Here is a 10,457-nt window from a genome sequence, read left to right as displayed (position 1 = left end):
GTTGTAGAAGACCGAACAAACTTCACTGCATTTCTGATAATCTCAACAGAATCATCGATTTCCTTAAAACCTTCAGTCATAATCAAATTCACTATTTGAGCGCAACAACGAATATGCAAAGACTTACCATCCAGAAGAACACAACCGGGGATGTCTTGTAGTCTTCTTTGCAGGTAAGTCAATGCTGTATCATTTGAGGAAGCATTATCGACTGTGACTGAAACTAATTTTGTAATTCCCCATTCGCGGATACATGTCTCGAGCTCCCTTCCAATAGCATCTCCTTTGTGGTTGGGAACAAGGAAAAAATTGACGATTCTCTTATGCAACTTCCAGTTGTCATTTATAAAGTGAGCGGTTACACACATATAGTTTAGATTCTGAATAGACCTCCATGTATTTGTAGTTAGAGACACTCTATACTTCTGCAAGATTGTCTTCATACTTTTTTTTTCTTCTAAATATGTTTGATACACATCTCTAACCACTGTAACTCGAGAAACAAGAGCAAGTCTAGGCTGAATGGTGAAGCAAAATTGTTTGAAAAAACGATTCTCAATGTGCTTGAACGGTAACTCGGTACCAACTATGTACTCAACACAAGCCCTCCTACCTTTTTTCTTAGTGAAGTTAGCCGTAGTCAAATTACTAACCACGTCACCACTCTCGTTTTTGTGTATCAAAATTGTTTGCTTGGGATCTTCTTTCTCTTGCCTTCCCGATAATTTTTTACACCTTCCCATATGAGAATTCAAAGTGCTCGTACCATGCTTCTTTCCATGACAAGCAAAGTCCTCTTGACAATAATTACAAATAGCCCTCAAACCATTTGAAGTTTTGACAAAATGGTTTCATACCTCGGATCTTCTTTTAGGTTTTCTCTTCCCCAAAGTTGTTTGACTATTTGAGTGTTGTTTGTAGTTTCATCATCTTCATCATGATTGCTTATTGGAATTGGCTCCAAAAAAGTATCCATTGTAATCAAAGGTCTGTATTAAGAAATAAAAAATAACAAGAAACAATGATTAGTGGTCTTCGTGTAAACTGTCATAGTATCTGGCTCTCAATGTTACTCTAAATTAGTCATGAAAAATTATTAAGTTACACGATGTATACTAAACAACTTAACATTTTCGTTTGGACAAAATGCTTTAATTCCACATGCACAAGTTATCCACATCATTTAGAGTTCATTCCGTAGTTATCTAATGAAGTTCCTTATGATCAAAACAATGGTGTATCTCAACGGCTATTAGTTTTACCGACTATTAGATGACTACACCTATAAAAAAAATTCGCCATTGCACACTACACATTTCTCTCCCTATCGTCAAGATATTTGCATGGTCTAATCCACTAGTAACCAATATTTCAATCATCTCTATTCGTTTCATCATATAAACTATACAGTAATACTGTAATGTAGTCATGAAATAATATCACAAAAATAAGATGTTCCCCTTGTCATTGTTGTACTATTTTACTATTGCATTAATGGATTATGAATCTTGTTTTTTTTTTTTAAATAAAAAATTAAAAAAGTGTGTTTTTTTCTTCGTCTTGTGCACGTAGTATATTTTTTTCGCCGATGCTTTTCAAAACAATACAGTCTTAACCTAATATAATCTGTATTATTTAGAGTATATCCAATTCTTAGTTGGAGACTAATGGTGAAATAAAATAGACTCGTCAAGAAAACAAAAAAATATCAATTATATAAGATGATGACTCACATTGCCCACAAACACAGACTGAGAATCAATTTCCTCCTTGTTCGCCTGGGTTGAAATAGCCGAAGATGGCTCTGGTTGCACAAAAAATTCAATCAGCAGAAGATTCAAGAAAAAAGAAAATCAACAAGAGCATAATTAAGGATTAGATTTATATTTGCACATCCAACAAGAGCATAAACGTGCTTCTGATGATAAGTAACATGAAGAATTGTAAAAAACATAAAAAAAAAAATTCAGAAAGTCAATACATTGAACACATAGTGTTCAATTTCTTTGGATCGAAGAATCATCTCAGTAAAGGAAAAAAAAAACCATCTTCAGAAAACAAAACATGAAGAAGACTTATAAAGAGTCAATACATCAAACACATGGAGCCCATTTTTTTTTTCTACTTACAGAGAGAGTCTTCGATGGATTTTGTTCGGCCGAAGTTACAGACGACGTATCTACAATGAGCACAACACAAGAAAGACATCGTTTAACATCAAATCTGTTGGAAAAAATATCGATGATTAACTTAAGATAGCAAAGAGAAAGCGCGATGAAATTTCAGCGTCCAAAATCAGAGAAGTGGGAGAAGAAAAATATCGTATAGCAAAGCAGTGGGATGAAACGGAAAGAGAAAACAAATATTTTAGGGCTTCTTGATGACGGGTTGGGTCGGTGCGACCCGCTGTTCCACCGATGATAACCGAAATCGTCCGACGAGGATCAGCGGTTCGGTTTGGTGTACCCCGAAACTGGTCGGGTCTGTTCGGGTTCGGGTTACAGGCCTACTATATATAGGATAAAAGTTCATATATAAATGTAACAAATAAATTTTTACTAGTAAAAATGGATATATTTTCACTACTACAAATACTGTTTTCAGGTGCGGCAGACATTCGGGTGCGACTTTTCGCACCCAAAAGTCGCACCAAATAATCATTCAGGTGCGACTTATCGCACCCATAAGTCAAACAACTCGCCGAAAATTTTCGCTGATTTTTTTTACTTTGGGTGCGACTTTTCGCACCCAAAAGTCTCTCAAAACTATTGGGTGCGACTATGTCGCACCCATAGGCTGAAAATATTTTTAGCAGCCAACTTCCCCCGCTTTTGGTAAAAATGTGTTATTGGGTGCGACTTAGTCGCACCCAAAAGTGTCATTGGGTGTGAGATAGTCGCACCTAAAGGTCCCAAATTTTTAAGCGGCCAAATTTTCCCCTCTTTTACAAATATCATTGGGTGCGACTTTGTCGCACCCAAAAGTGTCATTGGGTGCGACTTGTCGCACCCAAAAGTATCATTGGGTGCGATAAAGTCGCACCCAAATTCAAAGGGTTATATAAATTAAAGTGCTCGGTTTTCATTTCACCCGAACCAAACTTTAAACTTCTCTCTCTCCGATTTCTCTCCTAAAAAGTCTCCGACCACCACCATACTCCGAGCTCCGTCGCCGCCGCCACTCCGAGCTTCGTCGGCTCCCTCTCACTCTGTACTCCGTCGCCACGCTGTCATTCTTCTTTTCCCATTCTTCTTCCTTTCTTCTCCCACCACACTGTCAGCCGTGAGTCACGAGGACGCCGGACCAGGAACGACCACCGGGGAAGGAGTGAGAGAGCGCCGGAGAATCTAATTCCACAAAAACAAGAAGAATTCGAAGAAGAAGAAGAAGACGAGGTCGACTCAAGGATCTCTTTCTTTCTTGGCTCATCGTCATTTGAACGTAAGTTATTTTAATTTTGAAATACTTAATTTGAAATAAATTCAATACTTATACTTTCATAACAATTGTAGAGTAAGGATGATGGGACTTTGGGCTCCGCGTTAACGACGTGGGAGCAAAAACACCATATTAGAAAAGGTGAATGGACGACAGATTGGGCGAGACGAGCACATGTAAGTCATATGTGATAATTACGATTACGTTACTTGCATAATAATTAATTTTTAATCATTTTTCTTATGTGTAAAGGCGCGGATAGTTACTCTACTGGCGGATCTTCAGCGACAAGCAGAAGAGCAAGGCATAGTCTTTAACCAGGACGACGCAGAGGAGCACGCGATGCTAGAAATTCTCGGGAACCGTCAAGATTGGTACGTTGGAATAGGTCCAGCGGTCCCGAGATCATCTTGGGCTATTGCTCAGGCTCAGGACGAAAGCTCGTCGTCAGGCTCAGGCTCGTCGCGGCGCCGCGTTCCAGATCCAGTGGTTGACGAGCTCCAAGCTAAGGTGGCGGCACAACAACTCGCTATGGATGAGACGAGGCGAGCCCAGCAACAGCAGATGAAGGAGATGCAGCGACAAATGTTCGCGTTCACGCAGCAGTTTTCGCCCTTGCCTCAGATGTCGTCCGGCACGATGCCACAGATGCCTCAGATGTCGCCCGGCATGTTGCCACCGATGCCTCAGACGACGCCGTCGCCTCAGACAACGCCGCCATCAGTTTCAATGGCAGATGCTCAGACGACGCCGCCAGCTTCAGCAGAATTCCAGCGAGAGCGTACGAGCGGCATTACACGAGGAGGTAGCAGCAATTCCGGAGGAAGATTTGGCGGAAGAGGGAGTAAATCATTCAAGGAGTGGTTTACAAACCGAGGAAAAGGAAAGGGAAAAGAATGAACATTTTTTTCCCTTCATTTTTCGTACATTATAATAATTATTGTAATCGAACAACAAATGTTTAGTTTTTATTATTATTATGAATTAATTAATGAATTTTCTAATTAATAAACTATTTAGTAAGTATTATTTTATTATAATCATAGAAAAGCATAATAAACCAAAAAAAAAATTTAAAAAAAACTATCGGGTGCGACTATCCGCACCCGAAAATTTGGCGGGTAGACATTTGGGTGCGACTTGTCGCACCCAATAGTCTCGCGGGAAAACCATTGGGTGCGACTAGTCGCACCCAAACATTTGGCGGGTAGGCCGATGGGTGCGACTAGTCGCACCCAATGGCTTTCCCGCGAACTATTGGGTGCGACTAGTCGCACCCAATGGTTTTCCCACGGACTTTTTCGCCCATCTTTTCTGACTTATGGGTGCGAATTTGGGTGCGGAAATCCGCACCTAAAAGTCATGACCATCGGGTGCGACTTTTCGCACCCACCACCTTTAGGTGCGAACTTTCGGGTGCGACTTTGTCGCACCTAAAGTCGCACCTAAAGGTATCATTGGGTGCGACTTTTGACCTTTAGGTGCGAAAAAAGTCGCATCCAATGACTGTTTTTGTACTAGTGTTTTAATTAATATTGTATTTTCAATAATATTTTTAATTATATTACTACGTATCAAAAGTAATGAATAAAATGATAAAAATGGATGTTTATAAAAAAATATTATTAAAAAAATTGATATGTTATAATTGAATATTTATTACCCATTTTTAGTATATATATATATATATATATATATATATATATATATATATAAACTGCATATATAGAATATGTATTAAATATATCAAAATTAAGATATATATATATATACATTTAGTACATAATATGTATTATATATATATATATATATATATATATATATATCTAACATATTTTTTGCAACATTATTTTTGTTCGATTTTCCATCGGTATGTCGGTTTTCCATTGAAAATGGTATTTTAAAACGGCATATCATTTGCTTTTTCCACAATTTTTCCGTTCGATTTTCCGTCGACGTGACTATTTTTCGTAAATAAGAGGGTTCGAAACGGCAGAAATAACGTCGTTTACTCGTACGTGTCGCTGTTACTAAAAGTCTAAAACTGATTATTTACTCTCGCTCGGCGGCTTTTTATAAACTGAGCAACCGAATCCGAACTTTCAATAAAAAAAAAAAAAAAAAAAAAAAAAAGAATTATCGTCGAAACTCGAAACCATAAGCAACCTCAAAAGGAATCAGATCGCTTTCAGAGCGTTTACCGCGAAATATAATTCGTTTCGTACCTTAACCATTACGTTTTGTCAAAACAAGCCCATTTTAACTGTTTTCTTCTGACAAGTCATTCAGTAATGCACACCAACTGTTCGCGAAAAGTTCCCATCTAAAATCATTTTTATGCAGAACTTATTCTACACGATATGGACCGTTGGAGAGGGATTTTAAAAGTCCCCTTACACGCCAATGGTAGATCATTTTACAACGTCGCAGCTTCTCTCTGCCTTTCTCCAACTTCAAGATCACTCTCTGTAAGCTCAAACTCAAACTCAAGCTCAAATCCGAGCTCAGAGTCCTTCATACTTGAATCATTGACTGCTCATTTTCATTATTTTTAATTTTTAAATTTCCAGGTCCCTTCGGCGAATGCGATATTCTTCAGCGGCGACCGAGTTTCGGGGACAGGGAATCCGGTGATAGAGAGGCTCTCCGATCTACAAAACATCGCCGAAATCCTGGTCTCAAAGCTCGGAGGCGGTCTCGTCAATTCTTGGGTTATCGAAGCCTCTGTTTTCAACGGTCCTTTTGCCGTGTACAAGGATTTTATACCGTCGGTGAATCAATGGGGTGATCCAAAATCTTATGACCCAACTGGATTTCCTGCTTCTCGATCAACTGTTGCGCTCTTATCGAATTTCCTTCAACAGGTTCTTCTTCCTTCACTTAGCTTTGATGATTTATATTGCAAGGACAAAGAAAAACAGTAGACAGTAGATACTGAGGATATAAATTCATAGTTAGGGTTCTGATATAGATTGGTTAGAATTTGTGAAAGTCTATAAATAAAAGGTATTAGAGGAGAGAAACTTACAACGAGTATCAGAAACAAAGCACTTATTCACCGTGGAACTATCAATGAACAAGTGCTTACAAGAGTTGTTTTTATTATACAATTAAGCTTATGATCAGTAGTTTTCTTTTTACATATATTTTTTTTTATCTATGATTATATTCAATCAAGTCATTGCATTGTAAACAAAGAAAAATGGCAGGTTAAAAATATCATATCAGAGACACAACAGAAAGAGGCAAGCCTTATAAGCAGCGCTTCGGGGTCTCAGTCTCAGCCGAGTCACGAGACCCCGAAAACTCTCGTATTCGGGTTCAGCAAAGGCGGGACCGTCTTGAACCAGCTCGTCACCGAGCTCGGCTTCTCAATTCCACAACAACAACAACAACAGCACAACGATCCACCGATCATACCAGGTTCGGAACAAGCCCTTCTGAGCAGCGTTTCCGAGGCCCATTACGTGGACGTTGGGCTAAACTCCCGCGGGGCCTACATCACCGACGAGGACACCATCGAGAGAGTCTCGAGGGGAATCCGGTTCGTGATCCACGGGACTCCGAGGCAGTGGTGCGACCCCAATAGGCCTTGGATTCGGGCCGAGAAGGACACAATGTTGGGCTTGCTTCGAGCCCACTCGGAGAAGCTTGAGGTGTTTGAGAAAACGTATTTCGCAGGCGAGGCCCCGGATTTGCAAATGCATTTCGAGATTATCGAGAAGATGGATTTGAGTCAGATTGCTAAAGATTTAAGGAATGAGAACAAAAAGTTGTTGTAGAACTTGCTTCCTTGTAGCTAAAGGAGCTTCTTCGTGGACTCTTTAAAAATTTGTGTTACACTTGGTATTATTATAAAGTATTTTTTTTCTCTCTAATTTGTACATAGTAGATTCCATAAAATTTATTGGAAAACTTTAATGTGAATAAAATTATGGAGAAAAAAAAATGCTAAGAAGACCAATATATGCATTTCTTACATTTGGAAGGAGGGGATGGGTAGTTTTTATCAACGGACTAGCTATCTTCAAATATTGAAATTGTAAACTATCTAATGTTTTAAATTTTTTGTTTAAATAGTCCATTATGATGATGTGTCAATTAAACTAAATTTTAGCTTTTAATTTGTCATTATTGACATTAGTTGTCTTTATTTTGTTTAAAATGATAAGACTTTTATAGTCTCGTATTTATCTCTTGGTAATATACTAATACCGTATATATACAGATATACTTTTATACTAAAAATGGGAGAACTGTATCTAAATCCATACTCCATACTAGGAGGGGATATATAATCTTGTAAAATGGTAAATGGTGAGTTTTCTTATTTATATAGACATAAAAACGTGTTTTATGTAATCCAACCGTGTGTAGAGTATAGACATAATAAAAACGCTAAAAAGGAAAGACAGAAACCTTCCTAAAAAGAAAAAGAAGAAAGAAAGAAACCTAAACTTGTGGGGTAGTCGTTCCCGTGCCTAAATTGACTTTGAGAGCAACACAGTAAACGCAATCAAACCCAACCCTCTCTGCTCTTAACTATGGCTTCCGCCAAGGTTTTTCTACACCTTTTCTGATTCGTTCGATTTCTCAGTTTTACATTCAGTCTCATTTTCCGTTAAACGCATGTCTGTTATTTTCTTAAATATAATTTTCTTGTTCCTTGATTAATTTATTCGTTCTTTCTTTCCATTAGGTCGATAATCGTGGCTCGTTTGGGTCAAAGCGGTCTCGAAATGATGGTAATTCGATTTCCTCTGATTTACTGTGACGACGCTTTTCTCTTTTTCTTTTTTGTTAGTATCTTAAATATTCATTATTCGCATTTCTTGTTTTGGATTGTTTGGTTTCTTAGTCTTACTTCCCGTTTCAAGGGTTTTATTTTTTTTCATCTTTCCATATCTGTACATGAAATCAACGACGCTATATTTCTTTGTATCATTCTCGCGAGCAAGATTTTGAATTGCAATTGAATTGAGCTACTGGTTTAGGATCATCAGAACAAAGGATTTCATTCTGACGCAATTTCTCTACTCTCAGCTATTCCCAATTCATCTCTTCTAACTTTATTTGCTTTGAAATGTGTGGGATTTCAGACTCGCGGAACGATGGGGATTGGACTTGTCCCGACTGCGGAAATGTGAACTTCGGATTCAGAGGCGTTTGCAATCGAGCAAACTGTGGTCTCCCTCGCCCCCCTGCTTTTCCTCCGGTAACGATATACTATAATATATCATATTATAAGCAGCCGGGTTTTAATTATGAGTCATGAGACTGTATCTAGAACTAAGAATCGGCGGAGCTTACCTTTTCGACTCGAGAACCAAGATGTTGAATTGGGTTAATATTATTTGTGATGCAGCACGATCCGATGAGCAGTCAGTATAGCACACCGCCCCCGTTTCAGTTCGGTGGCTTTGGGGCGCCACCTTATATACCGTACGGAGCGTCAAGCAGTTATGGGTCTCCGGTTCCTCCGCCTGTGATGCACTATAACTACGCTGCTCATCCCGGCCTCTATGCCCATGCTCCTCCGTATCAACCTGCCGGTTTCGGAGGTGCTCTCTCTCTCTCTCTGTGATTCGTGAAGTCTAAGGAGACTGCTAAGGACCAATGGGCACATGCCCTTTTGAACTTTTGAGAATTATGATTTTTACGCCAAATTTTTATCAATTATTACATTTTGGATTGCAATTCCTGGCTCCGCCACTACCTGCGCCCTCATGTCCGCCGTAGCGATTTCAAAATTAGATTTTTGAATGTTAACAAGCATAGAATTGTTAGTAAAATTTGTAAAAAAAATAAAAATAAATTATTATGTTAAGAATTGATTACACAACAAAAGTAATTATGAGAGAAAGAAAAGAGAGTATACGTCTCCTCGTTATTAGTTAGTATGGATAAGCAATTGTTTGTATGAAAAAAAAAAAAAAAAAACTTGTAAACAAAGGGACTACTCTAAGCATTTTTTTATGTTGATTTAGGCATGGGTTATGCATCGCCTACCCCAATGAATGGATATGGATTCGGCTTCCAGGGATATCCTTGGCCCGGATCGATGACACCTGAAACTCCAGCTTCTAGGAAACGCCGGGGAGGTAATTACGTTGAGTTTTTCTCTGCTTTGTTAAGTTATCAGAGTCACTATTCTTCTCTTTTAGTGCAAAGATAAAAGTCAATTACATATCCTATTTATTAAAGAAACCCACTCTTGTTAATTGCGACGAAAATTGCAGGTCCCGATAGCTCGTACGACGGGGATTGGAAATGCCTCAAATGCGACAATGTGAACTTTGCTTTCAGAACTGTCTGCAACATCAAGAAATGTGGGGCCCCCAGGCCTTCTTATGTAAGTTTCTCGTGCTTGGACGGTGTTCTCGTTTCTAAACATGTATAGAGTTTCACACACAATATATATATATATATATGTTGCAGGGTATGAACCAGCCGAATTCTGGTGCTCCGGGGGGAAGCTGGACTTGCGGGGAATGTGGGAACCTAAACTATCCATTCCGAACCGTCTGTAATAGAAAGGAATGCGAAGCCGCGAGACCAAGTCCTTGATAGATAATCAGAAGAACCCGTCGTCGCTAAATGTATGCCTGTCTCATTATATAATGTATATTACACCCACGAAATTCCTGGCTTCATGTTCTCGAAACCATTTTAAACACACTGACCTCTTTTGAATGAACAAAAAAACTAAGACATTTGCATTGTTTTTTCAACTTCTTGCTCTTATATATATTGTCTGCTGGATAAAGTATGAATAAATAATTCTGATCCATAAGAATCTAACTTTGATATACTAAGTTACACAGCCGTAATGATTCTCAGTCGATGTCTTCTTTTCGAACTAAATCCAGTACTGAAAATAGCAGTGAAAGTTAAAAATATAGTGTGCTTGTAACCCAGAAATTGCATGTCTTGTATATAAAGAAGAAGAAAACTTGTGTAGTACCAACATGAGCCTCTCAGGGGAACATGTTGACTCAAACTTAGTAAGAAAGAACGGG

The 10,457-nt window shown here is 38.6% G+C and overlaps 2 protein-coding genes across 2 annotated transcripts; both read left to right on the top strand.

Moving 5' to 3' along the window:
- Positions 1–5,553: 5,553 nt before the first annotated feature.
- On the top strand, positions 5,554–7,429 carry LOC149400613 (uncharacterized). The gene is made up of 3 exons (XM_089612644.1): positions 5,554–5,906; positions 6,009–6,302; positions 6,648–7,429. Exons 1-3 carry the CDS (start codon positions 5,799–5,801, stop codon positions 7,218–7,220), a joined length of 975 nt encoding a protein of 324 aa, XP_089468770.1. The 5' UTR covers positions 5,554–5,798; the 3' UTR covers positions 7,221–7,429.
- Positions 7,430–7,844: 415 nt separating this feature from the next.
- Positions 7,845–10,249, top strand: LOC149400612 (ranBP2-type zinc finger protein At1g67325-like). The gene is made up of 7 exons (XM_089611137.1): positions 7,845–7,997; positions 8,138–8,183; positions 8,538–8,653; positions 8,804–8,999; positions 9,426–9,539; positions 9,678–9,790; positions 9,877–10,249. The coding sequence occupies exons 1-7, from the start codon at positions 7,983–7,985 to the stop codon at positions 10,003–10,005; spliced, it is 729 nt and encodes a 242-aa protein (XP_089467263.1). The 5' UTR covers positions 7,845–7,982; the 3' UTR covers positions 10,006–10,249.
- The last annotated feature ends 208 nt before the right edge of the window (positions 10,250–10,457 follow it).

The sequence above is a fragment of the Urtica dioica genome, chromosome 4, assembly GCF_054948205.1.
Source record: "Urtica dioica subsp. dioica isolate 48M chromosome 4, U.dioica_male_clone48M_v1_H2, whole genome shotgun sequence".
In the NCBI taxonomy this organism is placed as follows: domain Eukaryota; kingdom Viridiplantae; phylum Streptophyta; class Magnoliopsida; order Rosales; family Urticaceae; genus Urtica; species Urtica dioica.
Note: the sequence above shows the minus strand (reverse complement) of the source record. Positions and strands in the feature narration are given on the sequence as shown.